General features: G+C 39.9%; 1 protein-coding gene across 3 annotated transcripts; it reads right to left on the bottom strand.

Moving 5' to 3' along the window:
- Positions 1 to 6,225: 6,225 nt before the first annotated feature.
- On the bottom strand, positions 6,226 to 11,300 carry LOC147612985 (S-type anion channel SLAH2-like). 3 transcript variants are annotated; one of them, XM_086782017.1, is made up of 6 exons: positions 11,091 to 11,300; positions 8,551 to 9,614; positions 8,207 to 8,465; positions 7,695 to 8,119; positions 7,191 to 7,222; positions 6,226 to 6,813 (listed from the first exon to the last, which is right to left on the bottom strand). In XM_086782017.1, the coding sequence occupies exons 2-6, from the start codon at positions 9,601 to 9,603 to the stop codon at positions 6,483 to 6,485; spliced, it is 2,100 nt and encodes a 699-aa protein (XP_086638143.1). In that variant the 5' UTR covers positions 9,604 to 9,614; positions 11,091 to 11,300; the 3' UTR covers positions 6,226 to 6,482. The 3 variants fall into 3 exon arrangements, with proteins under 3 accessions (XP_086638143.1, XP_086638141.1, XP_086638142.1); XM_086782015.1 differs by having other exon boundaries at positions 7,695 to 8,465; XM_086782016.1 differs by lacking the exon at positions 11,091 to 11,300 and having other exon boundaries at positions 7,695 to 8,465; positions 8,551 to 10,092.
- Between the last annotated feature and the right edge of the window lie 557 nt (positions 11,301 to 11,857).

Here is an 11,857-nt window from a genome sequence, read left to right as displayed (position 1 = left end):
GATGAGAATAGGAATACTTATGAAAATTATGTGATTGGATAAGAATAGGAATACTTATGAAAATAATGTGATTGGATGAGAATAGGAATACTTATGAAAATAATGTGATTGGATGAGAATAGGAATACTTATGAAATGGTTGTGGAATTAATTAATGTGGTTTGATGTGGAGCAATGTGGAAAGACGAGAGTTCGTTATAGAAACTATATTTTTGAAATGTTTTTAAATGAATGTTTTATGTCAAGAATGCTAGAGAAGCATTTTGACCATCTTGTGAATGAGGTCGTGGAGACCTAATTTCATAAATTTACAACAAATGGAGAGTCTTTGGAGGACGTCTCGCGTAGCAAGGTTGGCCAAGGTCTTGACCAGCCTCGGTTCGATTAAAATGGTGAGCTTCCAGTACGGTGGATGAGGGACCAAGGAAGCGGCCTATGAGTGAAGCGCTAGGTCACGTGCGAAGGATCCTAGAGGGTGCTGACCATATGGTGCTCAGGCTCTAGGTCACCGACGACGATACCCACACATGCATCGTGGAAGATATTGGAACAAGGAGTAAGAGTTATTTTCTAAATTCGGGCATGAATCTGGTTAATTGACCTTGCTGGTCCTCACAACGGATGAGTCCATGGTTTTTTTATATGGATCTGTTGGTTGATCTTGCTGATCTTCAATGAAGATTCCATTTTGATATGTGAATATTGCCGAGTACTATGAGCTAGGAACCATCAAAAAGACCCCTAAGTAGAGAGGTGGTGAGCATTCTGGTTTGCCAATGATGCCATAGGTACATTGAGGAAGGAATGATTGGAAATCAGAATTCAACCAAAAATTTTTGGAGGATTATGATCAGTGACTATGATTTCATTAAATGATTTTTTTAAAGACAATTGAATCTCTGAAAAAGGTAATTTCATATTGGATGTGAAAGTGGTGTGACTAGTTTTTTGGGTCATCCCTTAACTTGATCCACTGGGTCGTGTTAACAGTAGCAATTTTGTCAGCACAATCCACTAATCTCATAGTGATTTGCTGAAGTCATTATCGTCATTCTAGTTATGAACATCATTTGCAGGGACTCATTCCATTCATCCTCATTGTCGTCTTGTTCGGCTTATTACATTTCAACCAAAATTCAGGAATCTCTAAATTGAAACTTACAACATTACTATTGGATTTTTAGATGGTTGTTTCATACCTATCTAGGATCCCCGAACTTATGAGTGCATTCACATTAAGGCACATGTGGTTGGTCATATTGGCAAATCCATGTGACATGTAAGAATGAGATGATGATCCTTAAACTTGATGAGACTAGAGGTTGTGAGGAAGCTTGTAATTTATCATCTTCCCCAACCCCATAACGTTAGAGCTCATCGTCGATTGTTTAGGCTCATTAGTCAGTTTATCCCTCGTTAAAGGATTATGGTCCCTAGGTGCTGATCCTATCTAAATATCATGACATGTATGTATATGCATATGAATGCACCATGTGAGAAAGAGTTTAAGCTTGTACATCACACCTCTACCCCATTGTATTAAAAAAATGAATAAGGATATGTTTCGGTTTGATAAATATTTTATCCTTAAACCTTGGACTAGTAAGAGGAAATCAGATAATTAAAAATGTTTCCTGTGAAATTTGAGGAGCCATGACGATTAAGAACAATGATAATCATAATGAAAATCTTGAAGAGGAGCCATGAGAACAATGATAATCATAAAATGAAGATCTTGAAGAGAAGATAGCTAGACAAATAGAGTGGTACCTAAGTATTCTATGAAGAACTCTTTGAAGGCTAATAATGGTCATATATATAGTAGTGCCAAAATTCGGATGAGCAGTATAACTCTTGTGTGATTGTGAAAAACCAATTTGGGACATTGAAATTTTAACCCAAAACATAATCATTTGTCATGAGCTAAAAGATGCTACTGTGGTAGACTATTGGGTTGTAAACATAGACAATGCCTCAAAGGACGTTGAATTTTGTCAAGAAGTCTTGGATCTCAGATAGCTTCTACCTACTCACAAGGATACTTATACCAAGGGAACCTTGTTGATTTCTAAAAAGCTATAGTAGGTCAAATTCTTATACATATAATTAACTAATCGAAATCTTTTTAGAAACTTGTACACATATTATATTTACTATTTCGAGTATGTCTTTTCATGAATATAACCTTTTATAAAATCAAAACATGGATATTTGACTTGTGTACATAAATGAAATTTCTATAAGAGAGATTGAAAAGATGAAGCCTTATATAAAAATGACAACTTTGGGGTTTTTCTTGAATTATGTCATTACTCTATAAATTAACTTTAGAGAAAGTTCTAAAGCCTATTGCCTTTTCCATGAATAACTACTTTAATGGGAAACTCTCACATCACCTTGTTGAGAGGACTAACTTAATGCTTAATAATATGAGGAAATGTGGAAAGTTAATAGAGCTTACCACTTTCTAAGAAATTCTCTTAAGGAAAAACAAGAGAATAGGAAAGTAATCCTAGTGCTGGTAAGATGAAAATTGTAATATTGTTCTCAAGTGAATTGTATTTAGTTCATACATATGAATTCGATTACAATAACAAATAAGAATGTCTTTCATTTAGAGCCTAAAATGAGGGAACTTGGGGTTCAGTAAGTGAATAATTATAAATAAATCAATTAACCATATACGATGTCAGTAGAATTTATCCAAAACCAATTATTTTTCTTAGGACATAATGAATCATTGAGGTAGATAGCTACAATACCTTTAGAGGAAGAACTTGATATGAATGTAAGGGATGCGGTTCACACGTTTGAACTTGATCCTTTCTTCAAAGTTGAAGGAAAAGACTTTGGAGAAATAGTAGAGACTTGGATTGATTTTATGGAAAAATACTTTGAGGTATAGCTAGATAAAGTAAAAGGAGTAAGATGGCACTTACTTAACTCAAGGTCCTTGTAATAGCTCGTATAGAATGGAAGAATTACTATGAGTCCAATCAGCTTGAGCAGGGATAGTTAAGATGGGGTGACATGAAAGTATACCTCCACCAACTATGGAAGTGTTGGAGCTATCATCCATATCCACACTAGTTGATCTTGATATCTTAACACTTCCCCCATGGATCAATGCTACCCTATATGGCAAAGATCTTAGCTGCACTCAATGACTATGTTAGTGATACCTATGACAAACTATGGCAGTGGTAGAGCTATCATCCTTGCATGTTATCCATATCTTAAATAGTTGAGCTCGATATCTCAACACTTCCCTCGGGTCGGTGTGCTGCCCCTATATGGCAAAGATCATGGCTCCACTCAATGACTATGTTAGTGATACCTTTGAGAGACGAGAGTTACTGGTCTCTTGACAATCAAGGAATTCCTTGGTGTGAATTCCTTAGTGCAGCGAGTATATTAAAATAGAGATGAAATTGAAAGGAAATCTTCACTTTTACTCCATTGCAACAACAAAGCAACTAAAATGTAGTTACCTTTTGCAAGGGGGCTTCTACATAGCAAGAAATTTTGGGAACATGTCTTGCAAATGTACAACAACCCAAAGGACATGGTACTCGACATATATGTTAGAGTGGGTGACCTCACTCAAGTGGCTTGCACTATAGGGTGACACATAGTTTGTGTGGATCCAACAAATGATTATGATGTACTTTCCCTGTTATTGCCATTGTGTCCATGCATCAGGTATCTAGAGTTTTAACTATTTAATTTTAAATATATATACATGTAAGGTTATCATGATAGTCAAAGCTCCACATGGAAGGAAATATTTTGTAACCTACATACATATCCATTTTTGTAAATTATGTCTATTGGATAAAATATGTCCCGAAATACTCATTCCATCTTTCTTCTTTTTGGAAAATGTAATTCCTAAATCTACTTGAAAATGGGAAGGTTTCACTTTTACTTGGGGATTCATCCAAAGTCTACAAAGCCTCTTGTGTAAACCAATTCAGACATTTGTGCAAACTGATATGTTTACTTGTTTTTACAAACATGTGGTTATTGATGATCTTAGCATAGTACAAAATTTACATTCAAGAAATGACTCAAAAAGGTTTGAATCACATCGTTACTGCACTCTATAATATTGAATCAACACTTCTAGCCAATTGTGTGTGAAAGAGAGAGAGAGAGAGAGAGAGAGAGAGAGAGAGAGAGATGATTGTATTAACATCCATAAAGGCCACATACGGCCTATGGAACCAAAAAGCAATACTTCTTGCAAGAGAGAGAGAGAGAGAGAGAGAGAGAGAGAGAAGAAGAAGTTCCCTCCAAGCTCCCTCGAGGAAGCTTCCTCCTAATATGCACTCAAGCTCTATCACCATAATCCAAGAATATAGATGTACCAAGAATATAGATCTACAACCTCTAACCCCATAATCCAAGAATATAGATCTCTGTGTGTCCTCTCTAAGGGGTCTCAGAGTCGATAATAAACTCTCCAATTGCCCTCAAAATATGTCTAACTTTAAACAAATATAATGTCGAACTCATCTCTTAATTGCATACTTATGTTTGTTTATTTATTTACCGTATAATCTTGAAAGCCATGATAGTATGAATTTTGGCTTGATTTTGTTCCTTGGATTTGTTCGTTGTCCTTTTAATCCTTTATAAATTTGAGCAAACTTAATCTTTTTAAATCTCTAAGATCATTAAGAGAGAAATTACAAAGAACATAGATGGATAGAGATATATATATATATATATATATATATAGAGAGAGAGAGAGAGAGAGATCGATCTAATTTCTCTCAAAGAACATCATATATACAGAGAGAGAGGTATTAACGTCGGTAGAATGCAACACGAGGCATATACAACCAACAGTGGGACTTGAACTCGGGTGGATCATGGCCTTTATAAGGGCCCTCGCACTAGCCAATCTGCCCCACTTGTGGGTGGCACAAGGAAAGAGAGATGTGTATGTACATATTAGAAAGATATTCTCTTTTTCATATCTCACTTTATTAGTATGTACTATGTACATATTTATAAGATTATCTTTTCATCTTTAAGATAAGATACACCTAGAAGTTAGTACAAAACATGTTATGAGTGTACCAGGCAAGCGTAAGTCCCTCTCAGAGAATGAGAGAGAGAGAGAGAGGACACTTGCCTGCTCCACAGCCCAATTAGAGAGAGAGAGAGAGAGAGAGAGAGAGAGGGAAAGAGCCTATGCACTCTAATTAGCTTTGGATGATGAAGCTTCATCTTATGAGCAGAGGCCGGTATGGAATAAAATCAGTTATAGACTCCAGCTCGTATAAACCTCTCAAACTTTCAATGCTGCAAACTTGCAACAAAAGTGCTTTGCTTTTTATAGAATGCTATAATCAGCCTCAGATGTAGCAGGTAAAACAGGAGTACCCATCATGGTCCTCTACCCTCTTACTGAAACAAAAGATGGAGAAAAGTACAGTGCTACATGTCATAGCACATGCCCATCAAAGGGGCAGGCACATGATGACATGAAGGAAAGAAATACCTTTTTGTAAAAGAAGTAATGAACTTTGGGCCAACACTATTCCCCAGATTTGAGATCCGTGGCATAGCACTAGAGGGACGAGCTAAAAGGTATCACAACTATGCCCATTTTTTTACTAGACTGTGCCAATGGCAGTTTGGTGTCTAAACCCTAATCCCTAAACCCTAAAGGAGCCCAACTATTGGTTGAGGAACTCCCTAAACTCTAGATCCAAAACCCTAAAGAGACCCAATTAGTGGTCCAGGGAAACAATTATGTTTGCTTCCATGACAACCAAGCTTGCGAGGATTTCAGGAGCACCACACCCAAGCTTGCCCCCCCACGAAAAGGCACAGGAATGCATGACCAGAGATTGATCAGCCTAAGGGTGAACCATGGAGCATAAGATTTTTATCACAATATGAACTGTGAAACGAATGCAATATATCACTGCTGTTGATGATATACATGTACTTTTACATTGCAGAACCAATCTGGTTCATGCCAATTCAAAAAAATACTAGTCCAAATTGCCATCAACCACTGCAATGGCTGGATTTGGTCCCCAATTATGTTTGCTTCCATGACAACCAAGCTTGCGAGGATTTCAGGAGCACCACACCCAAGCTTGCCCCAGACGAAAAGGCACAGGAATGCATGACCAGAGATTGATCAGCACTGCTATTGATGATATACATGTACTTTTACATTGCAGAACCAATCTGGTTCATGTACTTTTACATTGCAGAACCAATCTGGTTCATGCCAATTCAAAAAAATACTAGTCCAAATTGCCATCAACCACTGCAATGGCTGGATTTGGTCCAATGTAAATACTTCAAAGACGCCCTTTGATTGCTTTTTTAAGAGATGTGGATGCAATCTTTTCGACGTGCCAGGCTTCATAAATCACACCCATGCAGATTTGATTCGATTGCTTGGAAAAAGATCAGTTTTTGCTGAAAGCAGATGTGACCCCATTCTCCGTACTTCATTCATAAAGGATTTGCCTACATGCCAGGTTTTGCTCTTGCCACATGAAGCACTTTCTAGGGTAGCCTCTTAACTCCTTAATCTTCCGCTTTACTTGATGGTTCTCGTTTGTGATTGCGATAGCCACATCGTTAGGGAACATGGTGCACCAAAAGAAGATGTGAAGGATGGTGAAGAGACACAATGAGAGAACAGTAACAGATGAGATCAATGAAAGCACCACTGCCAGACTCTGTGTAATGGGATGCTTGACTTTGAGAGAATAATGGACTGTAGCAATGGCAGATGCAGTCATAGGGAAGGTGTAAGCCCACCATGCCACTGAGAACCTGAAAACAAACACGCGAAGTCCCATGAGAATGTTGGAAAACATGAAAACCTTTGCAAGAATACTGAAGAGCTTCCTTTAGTAAGCGTGATGTGGCAATCCTTTGCAAGAAAATTCTGCATGCTTGTTGACCTATCATATGTAAATTTTTTGATAAGTTTGGATAATGGTTGCACACACAGGCATGCAACATCTCTTGATCAAGCAATATGCACATGAAAAAGCTGTGTATTCAGTAAAGGTAACATGTTGGCAGTGAAGTAATTTCTTGATGAATGCCTGTTCTTCTACAGCTTGCCCTTCTTCCACTGAGATGCTTCGTATTAGAATATTGCATGTTAAAGAGAAAAGCATTGCAAGGTTCGGGTTAGAGCTTACCTAAAGCCACGAAAGAAGTTCACCCGCACCACCTACACAATAAACAAGAGTAATCATGAGCATATAGTTTCAAAAGCTTGAATTATAACCACTTCATTTAACAATCAAACATGCACATGCTCTCTCTCCCTGTGTGTGTGTGTGTGTGAGAGAGAGAGACGAATCGAAACGCTCTCTTCCTTGACACACACTAGAAGAGAAAGAGCAATGCTCTTTCCACCTTCATTAATGAGGTACTCCGGCATTGAGAGACACTTTTTAGCCCTCTCTCATTTGTCCACCGGTATGCCTATGCTCCAATCTTTGTCTTTGTATTTTGACATGGCTTGGTTCACACATAATATAATCTCTCTCTCTCTCTCTCTCTCTCTCTCTCTCTCATACACACACATTGTTTGTTCATTCGTAGGCACATACATAGACACACTAACTATAGATGTACGCATGCACATGATACATATATGCAAATAAACATACATGAAATCTCAATAAATCTTAGCTTACCAGAGATGAATAAAGGAACAAGCCCACAAAGTAAGCAATTCTTGATACTAAGTCAAAGTCACCCACAATCTTGGACCAAGCTACACTCGCAGTGCTTGGTGCTGCAACAAACAGAAAAAATATCGGGTGAAGTTCCTTGGGAAGTACAGCTGCAGTTGGTAATCTCTGGTACAATGTCACAAATAGCACCAAGTAATGTGCAAGACCCACAGCCCAGAAAAAAATGGCGAACTCTCTCCAACCAACAGTTGCAGCCAAGAGAGCCCCCACAAAATTTCCCACAAGGGATAGGTGTGTGGAGGGATTTGCGACCTTGGAGAGTCTCCGTTCGCCTCCCGATAGCCATTGCCCATAGATCTTGAGCTCTAGTGCAAAGATAGGTACCATGAAGAACACCCACAAGATGGGGTGTATGGATCTGGTGACTGCAGGAGGAACCCCCAATGTCAAGAACATGCATGCTATCCATGGGGCAAAGAAGAAATTGATACGAACTGGATGATAAAACTCACGGCGTACGGCTTCAAAGTAGAAGAGACACTTCAAGGAATATGTTGTGAACACTGTGAGAAATGTCATCAGTGCCAAACACCATAGTGTCAGATTGATAAACTTTGGGACATGCATGAAGTGCATGGAAGCTGCAGTTGCCAGAGTTTTCCATAGTATTGTCTGGCTACCAAGGCCTAGGCAGATACCAAAGCATCCAATCGGGAACCGCAAGAGGAAAGGCCATTTTTTATCAACTGGGAGCACAGTGTCTTCAGAATCCTGCATGCTCCAAACATAAATGTTAATATAAGAATCGAAAGTCCTGATTGATCAATTACAGATAAAACATGATAGAAATGCTTACCCTCAGGATGTCCAGCTCTGGTCCTTGGAGTGCATGGAAATACCTCCCCACATTGACCTCAGACCCGAGTCTAACCTGCTGTTCTGGATGGGGTTTTCGAGAGAAGGGCCTCTCAAGCGCTGTAGCCTTAGTCTTGAATAAGGAATATCTCTCATCACCATCACCATCATTCTGTTGCAAGGTGAAGCCGCCAGGCCTCTCAAGCGCTGTAGCCTTAGTCTTGAATAAGGAATATCTCTCATCACCATCACCATCATTCTGTTGCAAGGTGAAGCCGCCAGGGTGCCTGTGGAATTCCTGCAACACATGATGAGGAGCTTCCACACCCGTCATTGGGTTGGGCTGTGAATGAAACTTCTTCTTCTTCTGCGCTCTTGGGTTTTGTTTTTTCCCATAGAGTCCTGTATTGGGTGATTCTGTCTTCAACTCAGGAGTGATCTTGTGTCGTCCAAAGGTAAATTTTGGGGGAAAGCTACGTTTGGGCACTTCTTTCTTTGGGAAACTCACAGCTTCTGAGTAAATTAGGATTTCTGGCTCAGAGAATCTCTCAGAGTGGCAAACTCTGAGGGAGGTGAGGTTACAATTGGGCACTTTACTGCTTGGGATTTCTGCATGGTTTAGGGGTTCTCCTACATGGATTACGGTTTCTGGGTCACATAATCTCTCAGAATGACATGCTCTGAGACAGTTCTCCAGCTGGGTTTGGTCAATGAGCTCTTGTTTTTGCATAGCCCTAATTCTATCAAGTTTGGGGCTCCAGACCCCTTTCCCAACATCTGCAAAGATGAAGTTGGGAACGGAGGCAGCCCTTTTGAGCTCGAAGCTGTCCTGCAAGGGCACTTCTGCGATGACAGAGTAGCTACCGCTTGAGAGAAGCCTCGATAAAGGGGGCAAGGGTTCATCGAAAGAGATTGATCTATCAAAGGATAATGCCCTGTAAATATCTTGTCGGCTTCTTGGGTGCACAACCTCCGCTCCACGCAATCCCTGCTGTGAGAAGCTTGATCCAATCGTAGAGTCTCCCCCTTCGAACACAGTTGTTGCCATTTCCATTCAATACCCACCTGTACAAAGCATGGCATGTATCCATCAGTCATTTTCTCCCAAATTACAAAAGAACGGGGAAGAAGGCCGGGGTGGGGTGGGGTGGGGTGGGGTTCTTGCATAACGAATGTATAAAACTCAAGAAACTAGCAAACTTTTTGAGTCCAGAAACTGTCCATCCATGATAACCCATCATGTAGAATACTTCATTGAATGTTGGATGCATAAATACTTCCGAGATGTGGTGGAGCTAAGCTAATCTGTCTATGAGAAGGACTTAAATAATGAGATTAAGAAAGATTAGGGATGTTGAGAAGTAGGATTAAGGATGATAAGAAGTAGGGTCAAGGATGGGCTCTATTCTTATGCCACGTGGGCAAGCCAATGCAAGGGAGAGATAGGCAGCAGGCAGGCTCCTACAAATAGCTATGCCAGTAGCAAAAAATTTAAGAGAGAACAAATCAAAATCAATCTTGCTTGTGAATAATAAAATGGAAGAAGTAGAAGGGCAAAATGCTCACATTGCCCAATGCCCACAGCTTAAATATTTATGTATTTAACATGTTGGGAGCAAAAAGGGGGGCAAAATTGACCCGTCCATAGGGGTCTGAAGTATCTAGCATTGCCTAATACTTTTGTTTTCTTGCACCCATCAAAGAGGATATAAATATGATATCACAGAAAAAGAAATGATGATACAAGATGATGGAACCAAACAAAAAAGAGGGAATAGGAGAACAGTACTTCAGTGAATATGAAGCTTAACAAATGTACAACCCTGACATTCCCCTTTCAAGTACAAGCCAGGTACAGCTCATTAACCACCAGGGAGGAGCAATTGAGGCAACTTGCAAGCTTATAAATATTGTTAATGTTACAAAATCAGTTTTAACATAAATTATGATAAGCATAAAAAATCGCTAAGATTAAGAGAATGATTAGCGAGGTCCAACCCACATGCAGGTTTTGCAATACACTGTTTTGGAAGAAGTTGGTAGGAGAACTCAACCCATGCGCAGGTCGGTGCCTAACTGTTTAATTTAATTAAAGGTAGTTATAATGGGCAGAAACCATATGCAGGTATATACATAAGGCAGTACTGCGTAGACCTCATATTTTATGCAGGCATTTTATAAGGATTTGAATGGCTTTGGTATAAATTATTCGCCAAGTACCTGTGCAGCACTCGGAAAGCCCATGGAGCTATGCTATATTCTTCTCAGTCATGCAATGCATTGGGTTTTTCTCGTATCATTCAGTACGTAAATTGGCCAATATATTGTGGGCTATCCCATCATCGACTTCGGTGAAGAAGAATTTAACAAGGCCAACATACGTTTATAATATAGGATCAAAGGTTAATATTCTATGCTGCAATCAATATGACAGAGCTAAAATAGATATGTGGAGATGAATACTTAGGCTAATTAATCCTGGGTAACAAGCAGCTGGGGAAAATTAATAAACAGGCGAAGGGGGGATATAGAGTGTAATACCGGTGGAAAGATATTGAAGCTTGAAGAAGGAAAACTCGGAAGAGAACCAGTTGCTGCTAATGGTGGGAGGTTAGTTGCTGAGACAGGAGATTAGGGTGACGCAGGGAGGAGGTCGGCATGCGTATGATTATAGTGCTGGCGACGCAAGCTGGTGATTTCCCTGCAGGGATGGAGAGGAGGACTGGGCAGCGCATGAGCTCTGTAAGGAATGAGGCTCACACCGAAGGCATTGTAATTTGTAAAAGGAGATCAAGGGGGCTTATATAGGGTACGGGTAGCGCAAAGCAATAACACCACGCTCGCCTGGAAACCTACAGTATAGCATGGCCGCCGGCAATGTCCCACAACCGAAGTACCTTCACACTCGACAAAACATAATCCCCATCTTTGTCTTCACACGTTGGTCTTATTAAAACACCTTTCTTCTTACAATAACCATTAATTTAATGTCCCTACCCTTCTAGGTGTCCACGTCATGACCTACTTTCCTTTGCAGTTTTCCACCTTTTCGCTCCTTACCGCCCCCCTCGCCCTCCCCCTTGTAGGTACCTGTCCACGCGACACACGCACCCCACTTTTCCTTCCTATTTTCCTCCTTTTTCTTTTTGGATAATAATAACGTAACCTTCTCAACAGAGACTGGGATTAGTAGTAATGTGGTGATGGTCTTCTCATCATCATCATCAACAACACCCCTCAAAACTCCTTTCCCCATCCTCAAAATGCAAGCCAAACTCCCATGCCCACCCTAAAAAGAGTGATGATAA

This window comes from Cibotium barometz, chromosome 44, assembly GCF_041138505.1.
Source record: "Cibotium barometz isolate CiBa-2024 chromosome 44, ASM4113850v1, whole genome shotgun sequence".
In the NCBI taxonomy this organism is placed as follows: Eukaryota; Viridiplantae; Streptophyta; class Polypodiopsida; order Cyatheales; family Cibotiaceae; genus Cibotium; species Cibotium barometz.
Note: the sequence above shows the minus strand (reverse complement) of the source record. Positions and strands in the feature narration are given on the sequence as shown.

Bases quoted from the DNA above. Each gene is read 5' to 3' on its own strand.
- LOC147612985 (XM_086782015.1), bottom strand. From the start codon at position 9,603: ATGGAAATGGCAACAACTGTGTTCGAAGGGGGAGACTCTACGATTGGA. The intron at 8,466-8,550 runs GTAAGCATTTCT...TGGAGCATGCAG, and splicing joins CAGAGCTGGACATCCTGAGG to GATTCTGAAGACACTGTGCT. The intron at 7,223-7,694 runs GTAAGCTAAGAT...TTTATTGTGTAG, and splicing joins TGTTCCTTTATTCATCTCTG to GTGGTGCGGGTGAACTTCTT.